At 45.4% G+C, this 17,075-nt stretch overlaps 1 protein-coding gene across 2 annotated transcripts in view; it reads left to right on the plus strand.

The window, feature by feature from the left end:
- The window catches only part of NPIPB4 (nuclear pore complex interacting protein family member B4), a 25,436-nt gene extending 14,486 nt beyond the window's left edge, over window positions 1-10,950 (plus strand). For both annotated transcript variants that reach the window (XM_058440801.1, XM_058440802.1), the window contains exons 2-8: window positions 3,092-3,191; window positions 3,304-3,493; window positions 6,641-6,742; window positions 7,764-7,824; window positions 7,934-8,106; window positions 8,224-8,318; window positions 10,230-10,950. In XM_058440801.1, the coding sequence (XP_058296784.1) occupies window positions 3,092-3,191; window positions 3,304-3,493; window positions 6,641-6,742; window positions 7,764-7,824; window positions 7,934-8,106; window positions 8,224-8,318; window positions 10,230-10,297 (789 nt within the window). In that variant the 3' untranslated portion in view covers window positions 10,298-10,950. The remainder of the gene's footprint in view (window positions 1-3,091; window positions 3,192-3,303; window positions 3,494-6,640; window positions 6,743-7,763; window positions 7,825-7,933; window positions 8,107-8,223; window positions 8,319-10,229) is intronic.
- The last annotated feature ends 6,125 nt before the right edge of the window (window positions 10,951-17,075 follow it).

Raw genomic sequence — 17,075 nt, forward strand, 5'->3', positions numbered from 1 at the left:
AATTTAGAGAGGCAGCAAATGATTTTTAGGGGAAATGAGAGAGCCCAAGGAACAAACAATCGGCCTGAGACAAAGTTCCTCTGAGGTCATAGGGACGAGGTGACAAACTGCCGGAAGGTGAAGGGCAGAACTGCACTGCCTCTTCTGATGCAGAGAAAGTCCCAGAGAATCTCCTAGAACTGCCCTCCAGAGAATCAATGAAAAGTGTCTGGGCAGGGTAATTTTGAATGACATCATTCAAAGTGCATGTTCCCAGTTGCAGCTGGAGAGTGATCAGTATGTCAAAAGTCTGTACTTGGTAAGAATTTGGCTGCTAAGTTGTGCCATAATTTGTCTTTTGAGCCTTTTTTCCATTGGGTAAGTTGAGCTCTACATTTTCTCTTGCCATTCATGACAGTAAAAATGTGGTTGTCTGGGGGCTGAACCTCCTTCTGAACAATGATCCAAGATAAAAGTACTAATACCGCAATGCTTTTTTATATTCAAGGGAAGAGGAAGTATGTTTCAGTTTTACCACCTAGATAATTACACTTCTTTTGGCACTGCCTTTCAAGATATGTAGAAAACAGAAAATATATGAGTTATGAAGATATCTAGGCACATTTAACATTCTCTACCCCACTTAGTCCTGAACAGAGAATTTTCGGTATAAATTGGGGGAAGTTTTTTTTGTTTTTTTTTTTTTCCAGCCCCAAGACAAGTTTCCCTCTGTTGCCCAGGCTAGAGTATAATGGTGTGATCTCAGCTCACCGCAACCTCCACCTCCTGGCTTCAAGCGATTCCCCTGCCTCAGCCTCCCAAGTAGCTGGGATTACAGGTGCCCACCACCATGCCCAGCTAATTTTTGTTTTTTTAGTAGAGTCAGGGTTTTACCATGTTGGCCAGGCTGGTCTCAAAACCCGACCTCAAATGATCCGCCCGCCTCAGCCTCCCAAAGTGCAGGGATTACAAGCATGAGCCACCACGTGAGCTGGGGGAAGTTTTTAAATTTACCACTTTTTAACAATTCCATTTAGGAAAGTTCAGTTGAGCTGTTTGACTTGGACAGCTTTGCACCTTCTCATCTTTGTCCTTATCATCTAGTCATCTATACCATTACCTCCTAAGCAGGGACATCATGGGTGCCATGAAGCATTCATGCATGACGGCATTTCTTTGCTTCTCATTTCTTCGGGTGTTTGACATTTCTCCTAGCTCCAAACTGGGCCAGCTACCTTTCAGCTACTCCTGAAATCTAGCAGTAGCTGTGGGATAGATGTGGTTGCTCTTTCATCTTTTTGGATTACCCATTGCTTCTCTCGAAATCCTAGTACATGTTTTGTTTTTTATCCTATGTGCAGAAATCAGAAAAAAACAAATTCTACAAAGAATTTGAAAGATATTACTTCAGACCAGGTGTGGTGGCTCATGCCTGTAATCCCAGCACTTTGGGAGGCTGAGGCAGGTGGATCACTTGAGGTCAGGAGTTCAAAACCAGATGGGCCAACGTGGTGAAACCTCATCTCTACTAAAAAGACAAAAATTAGCCTGGCGTGGTAGCGGGCACCTGTAATTCCAGCTACTTGGGAGGCCGAGGAAGGAGAATCACTTGAATCTGGGAGGTGGAGGTTGCCGTGAGGCAAGGTAGTGCCACTGCACTTCAGCATGGGTGAGAGTGACACTCCGTCTCAAAAAAAAAAAAGTTATTTCAATGACTACCTCAGGAGATTCATAGGTATCTGACCCACATCTGAGATGGGATTTGCATTGCATCTTAGCTATGATGAGAACAAATATTTAATATCTTAGAAGATTAAAAGTATACTGTGATAATATGGAAATCTTGGTGGGAATTCAGTCATTAGTGAGAATGTTTTGCGTTAGGTTCAAACCAGCCTCAAAGAAGCTGATGTGAGGGAAGGGAAAGTGGACTCTGAGTAGAGCAGGGACAGAAGGAAGATGCTCCAGTGCAGATCAGGAAGGAGCAGGTGGTGAAATGTTACAAATTCTAGAACTCAGAGAGCTGAAGGTAATTACTTCCTTTTCAAGTTGTGAAACATGTTAACCTGTGATAAAATACTTATAACATGATAATTACCATCTAATCGTGTTGAAGTGTACAGTTCAGTTGTGTGAAGTATATTCATGTCATTTTTTTTTTTTTTTTGACGGAGCCTCACTCTGTCACCAGACTGGAGTGCAGTGGTGCAATCTCAGCTCACTGCAACTTCTGCCTCCTGGGTTCAAGCAGTTCTCCTGCCTCAGCCTCCCGAGTAGCTGGGACTACAGGCGTGTGCCACCCTGCTCAGCTGATTTTTGTATTTTTAGTAGAGACGGGGTTTCATCATGTTGGCCAGGATGGTCTCCATCTCTTGACCTTGTGATCCACTTGCCTTGGCCTCCCAAAGTGCTGGGATTACAGGAGTGAGCTACTGCACATGGCCTATTTTTTTTTTTCTTTGAGACAGAGTTTCAATCTTGTTGTCCAGGTTGGAGTGCAATGGCACAATCTCAGCTCACCACAACCTTTTCCTCCCGGGTTCAAGTGATTCTCCTGCCTCAACCTCCCGACTAGCTGGGATTACAGGCATGCACCACCATGCCCGGCTAATTTTGTATTTTTAGCAGAGACAGGGTTTCTCCATGTTGGTGAGGCTAGTCTCGAACTCCCGACCTCAGGTGATCTGCCCACCTCGGCCTCCCAAAATGCTGGGATTACAGGAGTGAGCCACCGCGCCAGGCCTCATGTCATTCTTTTGTGTGTGTGTGTGTGTGTGTGTGTGTGTGTGTGTGTGTGTGTGTGTGTGTGTGAGACAGAGTCTCATTCTGTCACTCAGGCTGGAGTGCAGTGGTGTGATCTTGGCTCACTGCAACCTCTGCCTCCCGGCTTCAAACGGTTCTCTGCCTCAGCCTCCCGAGGAGCTCGGATTACAGGTGCCCGCTGCCATGCCCGGCTAATTTTTGTTTTAGTAGAGATGGGATTTCACCATCTTGGCCAGGCTGGTCTTGAACTCCTGACCCCGTGATCCACCCGCCTCGGCCTCCCAAAGTGCTGAGATTACAGGCATGAGCCACCACGCCCGGCCGTCATTCTTAAATTATTATTTCCTAGATGTCTTTCCTCAAGACTGTCTTAAAGTCACAAAATGTAAACGACAGATCCACGGATGTACAGCGGAGAGCCTGGAGGTCCAATAGCCGTAGCCAGGAAGGTAAGGCTCTGTTGCAGTCCCCATAGTGTGGAAATGAGTTTGCCCTGGAAAGGGAAAGAACAGCTTCTTGCCCTCAGGTTTCTCACCTTCTCCTCTCCTCACCCTCACCAAGGGCCAAGGTCCACTTGTATGCACACAAAGAAAAGGGTTTCTTCCTTTCCAGGAATTAAAATTAGCAAGGAAGACCTCTATCCTTCATGGAGATATATGGAAGCCAAAGTTCCAGCTGAAGTCCATAAGGTGATGACGAAGGTCAACAGTCATTACAAAATCAATGGACAGAGGAAGACTGCCAAGGAAGAGTAAGATGTGCCTTGACACAAATACTGTTGTATGAACCATGTGCCAATCAAAGTAGACAACTGTAAAGTCCTTGAGAATATTTTCTACAATATTAGTAGCAAATTCAGTGGTTTCAAAATTGAATTTGTCCTTTCTGCTTGATTAGTTTAATCTGCATAATTCCTTTCCCTTCCTACATTCTTGTTTGTAATTTTTTCAGGGGAAGAGGAGGTGCTAGTACTGGCATTGGTTTTCCTTTGTCTCTCTCTCTCTCTCTTTTTTTTTTTTTTCCTGAGACGGAGCTTTGCTCTTGTTGCCCAGGCTGTAGGGCAATGGCACAATCTCGGCTCACTGCCTTTTGGGTTCAAGCAATTCTCCTGCCTCAGCCTCCTAAGTAGCTGGGATTACAGGTGCCCACCACCACGCCCAGGTAATTTCTGTATTTTTACTAGAGATGGGGTTTCGCCATGTTGTCCAGGCTGGTCTCAAACTTCTGACCTCAGGTGATCCACCTGCCTCAGCCTCCCAAAGTGCTGGGATTAGAGGCATGAGCCACCACACCTAGCCTTTTTTTTTTTTTTTTTTAGTTTTGAGATTGAGTCTCGCTCTGTCGCCCAGGCTGGAGTGCTATGGCACAATCTTGGCTCACTGCAACCTCTGCCTCCCAGGTTGAAGCAATTCTGCTCAGCCTTCCGAGTAGCTTGCATTACAGGTGTGTGCCACCACACTTGGCCAATTTTTTTTTTTTTTGAGACAGAGTCTCACTGTTGCCCAGGCTGGAGTGCAGTGGCGCGATCTCGGCTCACTGCAGGCTCCGCCCCCCAGGGTTCCCGCCATTCTCCTGCCTCAGCCTCCGGAGTAGCTGGGACTACAGGCGCCCGCCACCTCGCCTGGCTAATTTTTTGTATTTTTAGTAGAGACAGGGTTTCACTGTGTTAGCCAGGATGGTCTCGATCTCCTGACCTCGTGATCCACCCGCCTTGGCCTCCCAAAGTGCTGGGATTACAGGCGTGAGCCACCGCGCCCGGCCTTCCTCAGCCTCTTGAGTAGCTGGGACTACAGGCATATGCCACCATGCCCGGATAATTTTTGTATTTTTAGTAGAGGTGGGGTTTCACCATATTGGCCAGGCTGGTCTACAACTCCTGACATCATGATCCACACACCTCAGCCTCCCAGTGTGCTGGGATTACAGGCGTGAGCCACCGCGCCCAGTCCAATTTTTGTATTTTTAGTAGAGACAGGGGTTCACCATGTTGGCCAGGCTAGTCTTAAACTCCTGACCTCAGGTAATCCGCCTGCCTCAGCCTCCCAGCATGAGCCACCGCACCCAGCCTGGATTGTTGAATTCAATGCTTGGGTCACCTCCAGATTCATTTTCACAGTCTTTCACGTTTTGGTCATATTACATTGTATTTTGCTGCCATATGCCTGATCTTTTTTTGTTAAATGTGAGATACCTGTTAAAAAATATTTAGCAATGAATTGAGGCCTAGTAGCATGTTATCTTGCTGCAGAAGAGATGGGAGTCTACTTCTGGGGGATGGTCAGGGGTCCTCCATACAGGCTGCAATTGAGGTCGTCAGTGCAGGCTCAGTCCCTACAAAGGCCAGGGTATTTCCTGTCCACCTCTATTCTGATGTGTGACTCTTCTGGGTCTCAACCAGGCCAGTGGACTTCAGTATGGGTCGCTTTCATTGGCAGACCCTCAATCCACTTGTTTTCCATCTAATCCCATGCATGTGTGCAAAAGCTGCTCTGCTTCTTTGCATCTCAGTAGTCCCTTCTGGAATTCAGCAATGAAACTCAGGGAAATGGGTTCCAAATGCGAGGCTGACTTTTGTCCTGGTTTTCCTTCTTCTCCATCTTGACGTCATGTCTATTTACTGCCATGTTAGCAATTTGATGTATTCAATCATGGGTTTTATATTCTGTTTGGTGTCCCCCATTGTTCTCATCAGAGATCAGAAGCTTCAGATGCACTTATGTCAACTCAAGAGTAGAATGCTTCCTTAGCTTCCCTCCGGAGTCAGGTTTTGTGTTTCTAGTTCCCAAGTGCACAGCAGGAGTAGTGATGTCCTCACTGGCTTCTCATTTGCATTAAACTGTGAGCTCCTTTAGTGTGGGGACAGGACCCTGCTCCCATTGCATTCTCAGCACCTCACCACACACTCCTTGTTTGAGGCCACCCCAGACATCATGTGCTGAAGGATGCCCTGTGGTCAGAAACAAGTTCATTAACTTTCTCTTTGAAGTGTTTTTGTCCCTGTTTCCTAGTGTTCTGGGAATTTTACACATCCTTCCTATAAAACCAAGTATCAGGTGAGATCCTTAGGATCAGGAGCATGAATCAAGTGGTGTGAGGGCAACACAGCAAACTTACCTTTTTAGGCCATTTCCTTTTTCTGCCCTCACTCTCTGTGAACTGAACCTTGTTAAAGTCAGTCAGCACCAGGCTGGATGGTTTGCAGTTGTCACCTATTTTCAGGACATAACACCCTGACTTAGGAGCCATTCCGATCATTTCTCATTCAGTACATGCGCCCAGCATTCAGATTGCCTTTTCTCTCAACCAGGATCTTTAAAGTCAATGACAAGAGTTCCAGTGCTGAATCATGGCAAAGTGCAGCAGTGAACTGCAGGGTTAATGACACCATATTCTGGAAGGATCTCTCTATGGCTGATGGTCTCCATTCTGGCATCAGCCTGTGACTGAGAATCAGGTCTCCCACAGGAGGAGTCAGATGAGGAGCAATCCTCTACTTCCGATGGAGTTAGTTGTGATGAGTTGGTGAGGTCTGGTTTTTCACACTGAACTAAAATGAGCTTTCGCTGTGTCAAGCACAAGACTGACCCCAGAGACACACATAGTGCACCTCATAGAAGCTTTTAATAGTCTTTATTTACTAAAGAATAGGACTAACTATAGAACTATGAAGATGAGCTGGAAATGACAGGTGACTTGCCAGCAGGCCAGAGTGTGATTTTTCTTTGTCCCTCAATGGGAGGTGTCAATTCTCCCTTCAGTTGTGAGAATCAGTTGGTTCATTTATGGGAAGGTTGCAGGGGGATCTTTGAATCACAGCCTTCAGATGCCAGAAGGGCAGAGGGAATCCCACACGGGCTGGTGGATCATGTGTGTGCATTTCTCTCCCTTCTAATCTCAGGAAGCTAAGAATGAAAGAATGTGAGCAAGCAGAAAAGGAGAGGCAGCTATCAGAGGCAGAGGAAAATGGGAAATCGGTTATGAAAGAAATAGACACTGACATGTGAGTTCAGAAACTGAACCCCACCCTCTTGGGAAACCCCCACTGGAGACAGAGGGTTGTTTTTAACCTTTGTACAATGTTTAGACCCAGTAAATGCAGAAATAGAAACAAATGGTCAGAAGACATATCGAGAGAGAGAGAGAGTTCACAAAACAGAAAACAAAGTACCTTAAGATTTACCAGTGACCAAAAGATGTGAAGTAGCAAAACATCTCCTGATCCCATTGCCAGCTAGACTGTGTGGAAACTCAGTTCATACCAGCCATTCTAGGGGTGGGGTGAGTTGTTGTCATCCTCAGGAAAGTGTGTTGTTGTAGGATCAAACACATCCTTCAAAAGGACTATGCCTGTTTATAAGCCCAGCTGTTTCTGCCCTGTGAAACACGGCAAGGATATTAATACAAAGAGAATAGAGCTTTACGATAAAAGATGCTCAATGAAGGATGAATTAGGGATATACTGAGAATGGGGAAGGAAATTGTCAACTCGGAAGTCAGCAGGCAGTAAGCAAAAGAGGAGGAATCAATATAGCAACGGTTTGGATCAGACCGTACTGATTTTTGGGTTTTGTTTTTGTTTTTTTTTCTGAGATGGAGTCTCACTCTGTCACCCAGGCTAGAGTGCAATGACGTGATCTTGGCTCACTGCAAACTCCACCTCCCTGGTTCAAGTGATTCCCCTGCCTCAGCCTCCCGAGTAGCTGGGATTACAGGTGCCTGCCACCACGCCCAGCTAATTTTTTGTATTTTTAGTACAGACAGGGTTTCACCATATTAGCCAGGATGATCTCGATCTCCTGACCTCGTGATCCACCTGCCTCGGCCTCCCAAAGTGCTGGGATTACAGGCGTCAGCCACCGCGACCGGCTCAGACTGTACTTTTATAGCCATCTGAAATACGTTTTCTAGGTATAGATAGATTGTGTAAGGGTACAGTTGTGAGGATAACAGAAACATGGCAGATTATTTAAAATCATCCTGAAAGTGGTGCTTTATCTGATGAAAGTGATTGTAATCCATAGGAAATTGTTTCACGCTGCGGAAAGGTTGCGGCGGCGGGCAGAGGACTACTACAGACGCAAAGTAAGGAGCTTCCTCCCCGCAGTTGCAGGATTGTTCAGTGCTGATGCAGGTGATGGCACGGCCCTTAGACTCTCTCAACATTCAATTTCTCATGTGTTGGCTTTTTCAGATCGCCCCTTCTGCAAGAAAGCCTCATGCCAACTGGGTAAGTTTGTTTGTTTTCCTTGCTTTTGGACATAGTCTGCCAGGTCAGGACATGGATGTGTTTTTCTGCCCACAGCTCTGTGCTCAAGCCATGCAGAGGAAGATGGCAGAGAGGAAGGCTGCCTCCAAGCAGCAAAGGTAGGTCATTGTGATGGACATTTTAAAGGATGTTTTTGTTTTAAGATAAAGCTTTGAGTGTCTAGTAAAGAACTTGGTGTTTTAATTCTTCAAGTCAATTCTTTCTATGTCTTCTAGGTGTGAAATGAGGGAAAAGCAGAGAGTGCCACAGAGACACATGCGTCGGGAGCCAGCCCAGGGACGAACGGGCCTAGAGAACCCTTTCTGGAGGGGTAGGAGCTCGCTGTGAAGGCAGCCGCTGAATTTCTGCTGCACAATCCGCACACCCTGCTTCTCCTTTTGGGGATGAGGGCTCGGGTGGGGTAATGGTGATGTTTCCTGGACACAATTCCAAGCACTTATAAAGAGAACAGTTGTCTCGCTGGGTAGCTGGAACCTATTTTTCTCAGGTGCCCTGGCTAATGGCTCTTGGCTAGTCCCCTGTGAATGGTGGAGCTCAGGCCGCTCCACTGACTGTGGACATTGCCCCACCCTGATGTCTTGGTTACTTTTAACTGAGGAGATGAGCCTAGAAGGCAAATGGGCCAGCTCCCCTTTCCACCTTGACTCAGTGTGAAGGATTTATTTTTCTTTCATTTGAGAAAACAACAATAGCACTTTAGAATGGGAGCCACATGTGCTGATGAGAGCAGAGATTTTCTGGCCATGTCTTCATGGATCAATATTGTAGCATGAGATCTGCTTTAAGAAAAGAAGCATTTATTTACACTTTTTGGAACTTTCTTCATTATTTTTGTTTAAGTTGTTTATTGTCAACTATATAACTCCATTAGTAAGTTAAATTTCTATGTAATCTTACTCCTCTAACATTTGAAGTGTAACCCTAAAACTTTCCAGTTAATTTCTGTAGCTCTTACCTTTTCTCATGACTGTTCATCTCTTTATGTCCATTTCTGTTCATAAGTATTGATAATACCTGGCCAGGTATGAAAGTTAGATTAACTATGAATCCACAGAATTTTAAATGTCCCTATGGCTTGAAGAAGAGGAGCAGTGCTGTTCCTGTCCAGGGTTTATTGATATTCTTCCAACCATGGCTGTTCCTATTTTAATTTTGAGTCTGTGCTCACATGATGAGTGATTTCCTCTGATATGTACTGATTTAGAGCTCATTTCCAGCTGGTTAGAGCCCGACCTGTTCACAGCCTGTTGAGAGTTAAGAATACCCCTGGACCAGGGCTCTGTGGTATCTTCCTCAAGGATGAGGGTCCAGAGGGCTCCAGGGTCCTCTGAGGCATGTGGTCAATAAACCCTGTGCCTCTGGTAAGGGACCTGTGTGGCACAGAGTGAGATGGCAGCGGAGGATGTGGAGGGTTTCTTATTCTGCACAGAAGATACAAGCCAGATTTACCCCATTCCCTTCTCTGGCTCTTCCCAGTTCCCCTGCAGCTCTTCAGGAATCCACATCTCTACAGAGCTCTTTGTTCTCATGTGTGGCACCTCCAGAGTGAAGAAGATCCTTTGTCAAGAAGGGAAACAGAGGGGAAATGAGACGGTCCTGCAGGCAGAGCTGGAACCAACTTCCACTCTGCCTCTTGCAAGCTGTGTGACCCTGGGCACAATTTCTCCTTCCTCTGGAAACCTCTGTTTTCTTAGATTTGGAGCAGGGTGGTCACACTGACCTTGCAGAGTTCTGAGAATCAGAGACAGAACATAAAAGGCCTGGAAAACATTCTCCAAAAAGAAGTTGCAACATATGTGGACAATGGGCTTTTCATGCCTCTCTTACTCTCTTTTGACCTGGTGCAGGAAACATGCTCTGGTGCTGGCTGTGAGGGAGGAATGAGGATAGACATAGACATTCCTGTGTCTCAAACATGCTTCTTTATTACTCTGTTATGACTCTGTCTTCCCTGGGGCAGGACCCCAGCCTGCCTACATTTGCAGACAGACACAGTGGCATGTAGAGACAACAGTGTGTCCCAATGATTTTACTCCCCAGCTGTCGGCAGTACTCAGTGGAAGGGTGATATTATGACACTGATACTGCTATTTTGAAACCTGGAGGATGGAAAGGTGCAAAAATCTATCACCAGCAACAGAAGGTGCAGCCTGTGTTGGTGGTGGTAATTTTGTCCTTCAAATGAATATGTGTGAAAACATTTCCTCCTTTGGCCCTACAGGTCCGAATGGCTGCAGTGGAGCATCATCATTCCTCAGGATTGCCCTAGTGGCCCTACCTCACAGCTGAAACTTTAAGAAAAAGGAAGGGCCGCCAGGCACCTCCTCCAACTCAGTGTCATCTGGGAGGTCAACCACCTCCATCAGCTAAAGGTTGTCTGAGACCTCTGAATCTTTTTCGACTACAGTGTCGACTAGGACCTCAACCACATTCTACAACTGATGATTTTCGGAGAAGAGATAAACTTCAAGTCGAGTGTCCCCTGGGAGCGGAACCATCTCCTCCAGCTGATGATTTTCCGAGACTCAAGACACCTCCCGAGTGTCTTCTGGTACCTCTTCCACCTTCTCCGGTTGATGACTCTCTGAGCCTCAAGTCACCTCCCGAGTGTCTTCTGGTACCTCTTCCACCTTCTCCGGTTGATGACTCTCTGAGCCTCAAGTCACCTCCCAAGTGTCTTCTGGTACCTCTTCCACCTTCTCCGGTTGATGACTCTCTGAGCCTCAAGACACCTCCCGAGTGTCTTCTGGTACCTCTTCCACCTTCTCCGGTTGATGACTCTCTGAGCCTCAAGTCACCTCCCGAGTGTCTTCTGGCACCTTAAAGCACCGAGGTGCTTTAGTCAACTGAGTCTGCCCAAAACTAAAAAGCATCCATTCAAAAGTACTTAACTCAGAAATTATAAAAATAGTAGACATCAATAAAATATATTCTACACAGAATACGCCAATCTTACACTACTCTTTTTTGATAATGAAAAACGTACTTACTGAGCTAGGTGTGGTGGCTCACGCCTATAATCCCAGCACTTTGGAAGGCCAATGAGAGTGGATCAGTTGAGGCCAGGAGTTTGAGACCAGCCTGGCCAACATGGCGAAACACCATCTCTACTAAAACACAAAAATGAGCCGGCCATGGTGGCATGCACCTGTAATCCCAGGTAGTCCGAACGATGAGGCAGGATAATTGTTTGAACCCAGGAGGAGGTTGCAGTGATCCGAAATCATGCCACTGCACTCCAGCCTGGGTGACAGAGTGAATCTCTGTCTCAAAAAAAAAAAAAAAGAAAAGAAAAGAAAAGAAAAGAAAAAAAGTGGGTTGCAGTGGCTCACGCCTGTAATCCCAGCACTTTGGGAGGCCGAGCCGGGTGGATTACGAGGTCAGGAGATCGAGACCATCCTGGCCAACATGGTGAAACCTCCCCTCTACTAAAAATGCAAAAATTAGGCCGGGCGCGGTGGCTCACACCTGTAATCCCAGCACTTTGGGAGGCCGAGGTGGGCGGATCATGAGGTCAGAAGATCGAGACCATCCTGGCTAACACAGTGAAACCCCGTCTCTACTAAAAATATAAAAAATTAGCCAGGCGTGGTGGCAGGTGCCTGTAGTCCCAGCTACTCGGGAGGCTGAGGCAGGAGAATGGCGTGAACCCGGGAGGCGAAGCTTGCAGTGAGCCGAGATCCCACCACTGCACTCCAGCCTGGGCGACAGAGCCAGACTCCATCTCAAAAAACAAAACAACAACAACAAAAAAAACCGTATTTACTAAATTTTAGTATCAAAATAACAAATTATGTGAGTTTTGGGGAAAGAAATCTGGTTATTAAATCTTCATTTCGATTCAGTTCTATGTAAATTAAAATTCACTCTAAGAACTATTTTTTGGTATAAAACTTCATGTGCCCAAATGTGTTCAGGAGATAACTTGAGATTTTAGAATGGAAATATAAACAATCAAAACCAAGTTTCCTGAAACTTGCATTAAAATATTAGAAATATTAATAAGTCTAAAATGCCATTTTGCCACTGTTATTCATATTAACCAAAATATTAGAGACGTAATATTTCAGACTAGATCAGGAAAAAATGTCTGAACACAATTCAAAAATAATCATTGATAATTTTTTAAAAAGTGGGTCTATAAATCGTAGTAATACCTCAAAATGAAGTGCATAATTGGCACATCAAATATTTTGTCTGCAGGCAATTCTGTGCATTTTAGGTCAAAAATGTGGTCCCTTTAAGAGAGTCCTTGACTTCTCATTTCTCCGGGGACCCTTCTATGGCACTGGTCCCCTTCGTATATAAAATGGTGAAAGCTGACTTGAATGTGCCGTCACCACTCTGCTGGGAAAAACAGATGAAGGTGGCCCAGAGAAAACCACAGACTCCAGTGTAAGCTGTTGTCCATTGAACAGGAACAAGGCTGAAGTTGGTCAGCTGGGACAGAGAGACAGAGTCCATTAGAGCCACATGGAAACCAAAGCCCTGAGTTCATATTACTGAGTAGGCAGAACTCACTTGTACAAAGGGCCAGTACATCAGTCTGCTCTGGAATTTAAAAAAAAAAAAAAAAAAAGCAACAACTTAATTAGAATGCCTTTTATTTTTTCTTTATTTATTTTGTTTTTTATTTTTTGAGACAGGGTCTCACTCTGTTGCCCAGACTGGAGTGCAGTGGTACAATCTTAGCTCACTGCAACCTCTGCCTCCTGGGTTCAAGCAATTGTCGTGCCTCTGCCTCCTGAGTATCTGCGATGACAAACGCACACCACCTCACCTGGCTAAATTTTGTATTTTTAGTAGAGATGGGTTTTCACCATGTTGGCCAGGCTGGTCTCAAACTCCCGACCTCAGATGATTCGCCCACCTCGGCATCCCAAAGTGCTGGGATTACAGGTGTGAGCCACTACACCTGGCCTAGAATACCTTTTAGCCACACAAAACAATTGCACAGTTCATTCCATAAAAGAGTAAGAAATACTAGGCCAACAAGATGCCAAGGTAGTAGTATATTTCAGACTAAGCTGATTAAATTAGACTACTAAGGCCACTAGAGTGAGGGGTTGGGGAGTTGTGGGGAAAAAAGCTATTAGGTACCAGACATTTCTATTAATTATATATTTAACATCAGAATGAAAAGTCTACTAGAATCAGTACCAATTCTGGAAGACAGCTGCTTTGGAAATGACAACATGTATTTATGCATTGCAATTTCCTGGTTACCATGAACAAATGATGCAGGAATGTATTTGTAAATACAGAATCATCAATGAATTCTCTTTTTTTTAAATTAATTATTATTTCTTTTTCTGAGACATGGTATCTCTATGTTGCACAGGATGGTCATGAACTCCTAGGAAAAGCAACAGTCACACCGCAGCCTCCCAAAGTGCTGGGGTTACAGGCATGAGCCACCTCACCCTGCTGAATTATTTTATTTATTTATTTTGTTTGAGATGGAGTCTCATTCTGTCGCCTAGGCTGGAGTGCAGTGGCAAGATCTCGGCTCACTGCAAACTCTGCCTCCTAGGTTCAAGCGATTCTCCTGCCTCAGCCTCCTGAGTAGCTGGGATCACAGGCGCCTGCCACCATGCTTGGCTAATTTTTGTATTTTTAGTAGAGACAGGGTTTCGCCATGTTAGCCAGGCTGGTCTTGAAGTCCTGACCTCAGGTGATCTGCCTGCCTCGGCCTTCCAAAGTGGTGGGATTACAGGTGTGAGCCACTGTGCCCAGCCTTGAATTGTTAAAACTATATACCAAACCATTGTTTATGGAATGATTTTCAATAATATATTCAAACTATGTGATGCTATAGAACAAGTTTAGCTGAAATTTTCATATATTACAAAATATCTTAGACATTTTAACAAGCTTTATCCTATACAGTCTGATAAAAAAGTCACCATTATGAAATTTTTTTTAAAAAGTCTTGGTATGTAAATTATATCTCAAAAAAAAGCTAGAGGTTTTTAAAATAGTTCTTAAAAGTGGTATTACAGACTTACTTTCTTCTTTTTACTAATTTGTATTTTCTGAAGTTTCTAAAATGAACAGTTGCAATAAAAGCTTTATATTTATGTTTATATTTAAAAGTAGATATTATATACGATGTGTGTGTGTATATATATATAGATATAGATATAGATATAGATATAGATTGTTTTGTTTTGTTTTTGAGGCGGAGCTTCGCTCTTGTTGCCCAGGCTGGAGTGCAATGGTGTGATCTCGGCTCACTGCAACCTCCACCTCCCAGGTTCAAGCGATTTTCCTGCCTCAGCCTCCGAGCAGCTGGGATTACAGGTGCACAGGACCACGCCCGGCTAATTTTTTGTATTTTTAGTAGAGACTGGGTTTCGCGATATTGGCCAGGCTGGCCTCGAACTCCTGACCTCAGGTGATCTGCCCGCCTCGGCCTCCCAACATGCTGGGATTACAGGTGTGAGCCACAACGCCTGGCCATAAAGTATTTTATATATATATATATATATATATTTTTATTTTTTTTTTTTTTGAAACAGATTTTTGCTCTTGTGCATTTCAAATTCCCGAGCTCAGGTGATCCACCCACCTCGGCCTCCCAAAGTGCTGGGATTACAGGTTTGAGACACTGAGCCTGGCCCTTAATTTTTAAATATACTTTAAATATAAAATATACCCCTGTAATCCCAGCACTTTGGGAGGCCAAGGCGGCCGGATCACCTGAAGTCGGGAGTTTGAGACCAGCCTGACCAACATTGACAAGCCCCGTCCCTAATAAAAATACAAAAATTAGCAGGGCGTGATGGCAGGAATCTGTAATCCCAGCTACTCAAGAGGCTGAAGCAGGAGAATCGCTTGAACCCGGGAGGCGGAGGATGCAGTGAGCTGAGACTGCACCATTGCACCCCAGCCTGGGCAACAGAACGAGACTCTGTCCCAAAAAAAAAATAATAATAATTTAAAACTTTAGCAAAAATAATCAGAAGACTAAACTCATCCAAACATGGCTTTCCTTCTTTCTTTTTTTTTTTTTTTCTTAATAGAGACGAGGGCTCACTATGTGGGCCAGGTTGGTCTTGAACTCCTGGCCCCAAGTAATCCTCCCGCCTCCGCCTCCCAAAGGGTTAGGATTACAGGAGCCACTGTGCCTGGCCATGGCTTTATTTCTTATGGCTGTGTTTTTTTCTTGTCAGAATGTAGTATCATGTAGTAGTATATTTTGTTCTCAAACCATTCCCCCACAAAAAGGAATCAGGACACCTCAGAGAATTGGCTGATTCTAGGGCCAGGGCAGGGCAGGTGCAAGGTACAAGATGGTCCTGGAACACACTGTCATGCCAGAAAGGAAGTGGCTTACGAAAGAAGAAAAGGAGAAAGAAGATGGGTGATGTCACAGGACACAGGAACCAGCTTGGAGGGATTCCCACTGGCCAAATCTGGGACATGTGAGCACTAAAAATGATTAAACCCTGCCATGAACTCTCCTCTGTGCTTCGGCAATCTCCCTCTGAATAGGCCAAAGGCATCTGGCATTCAACATTTCCCAAACTGAACTCACCTCATTTTTTTTTTTTAGATGGAGTCTTGCTCTGTCACCCCAGCTGGAGTGCAGTGGTGCAATCTCGGCTCACTACAATCTCTGCCTCCCAGGTTCAAGTCATTCTCCTGCCTCAGCCTCCTGAGTAGCTGGGATTACAGGAGTGCGCCACTATGCCTAGCTAATTTTTTGTATTTTTAGTAGAGATAGGGTTTCACCATTTTGGTCAGGGTGGTCTCGAACTCCTGACCTCAAGTGATCTGCTCACCTTGGCCTCCCAAAGTGATGAGATTACAGGCATGAGCCACCATGCCAGGCCAGTTTTATTTTTTTAAATACAGACGGGGTCTTGCTATGTTGCCCAAGCTGGTCTCGAACTCCTAACCTCAAGGGATCCTCTCGCCTCAGCCCCCCAAAGTGTTAGGATTACAGGCGTGAGCCACCACACCCGACGTGCTTCCTTATTTCTTATGTGAACTTGGTTACAATAACCCCCCCACTTTGGTTTCCTCTGCTGCCATTACCTAACCGTGAAGTTCAAGATCCTCAGCTCCGGGTGTTCAACAGTCTCCAGGATCCAAACTCATTCCACGTTGCTCAACAAATACTCTGTGAACACCAAACTGCCTGTGGTTTCTCCTCTCCTGGCATACCATGGTGCTTTACACATTGTCAACTCTACTCAGCTCTTCTGCCCCTGGAATGACCTGTCCCTCAGTATGTGCCTAACTCCAGATCTTGTTTTTTATTTTTATTTTTTTATTTTGAGACAGGGTCTAGCTGTGTTACGCAGGCTGGAGTGCAGTGGCACAATCATAGCTAACTGCAGTCTCGACCTCCTGGGCTCCGGAGATCCTCCCACCTCAGCCTCCTGAGTAGGTGGGACTACAGGTGCGAGTCACCACGCCCAGCTCATTTTTGTATTTGTGGAGATGAGGTTTCATCATCATATTGCCCAGGCTGGTCTCAAATTCCTGAGCTCAAGCAGTCCACCCACCTTGGCCTCCCAAAGTGCTGGCATTACAGGCATGAGCCACTGTGCCTGGCCCCAGCAAGACTTCCTTGATCCCCACTCCCACACCCCCTCGCTGTGCTAAGTACCCATGGGCTCTGAGAGCATTTCTCGTCGAACTCTAGTTAATGACTTGTCTATTTATCTATCTATCCCGCTAGACTGTAAGTCCCTTTAGGACAGAATCTCTGTTTTATATGTTTTTTTGGGTATCTTCCACTAACACCTAGGACAGCACTTGGAAGACAGTTTCTTATCTTTTTTTTTTTTTTTTGAGACGAAGTCTCCCTCTGTCGCCAGGCTGGAGTGCAGTGGCACAATCTCGGCTCACCGCAGTGGCACGATCTCGGCTCACTGCAGTGGCACGATCTCGGCTCACTGCAGCCTCCGCTTCTCGGGTTCCAGCAATTCTCCTGCCTCAGCCTCCTGAGTGGCTGGGATTACAGGCCCGCACCACCATGCCCGGCTAATTTTTGTATTTTTAGTAGAGACGGGGTTTCACCAAGTTTGCCAAGATGGTCTCAATCTCTTGACCT

The sequence above is a fragment of the Hylobates moloch genome, unplaced genomic scaffold (genome assembly GCF_009828535.3).
Source record: "Hylobates moloch isolate HMO894 unplaced genomic scaffold, HMol_V3 SCAFFOLD_6, whole genome shotgun sequence".
Lineage (NCBI taxonomy): Eukaryota > Metazoa > Chordata > Mammalia > Primates > Hylobatidae > Hylobates > Hylobates moloch.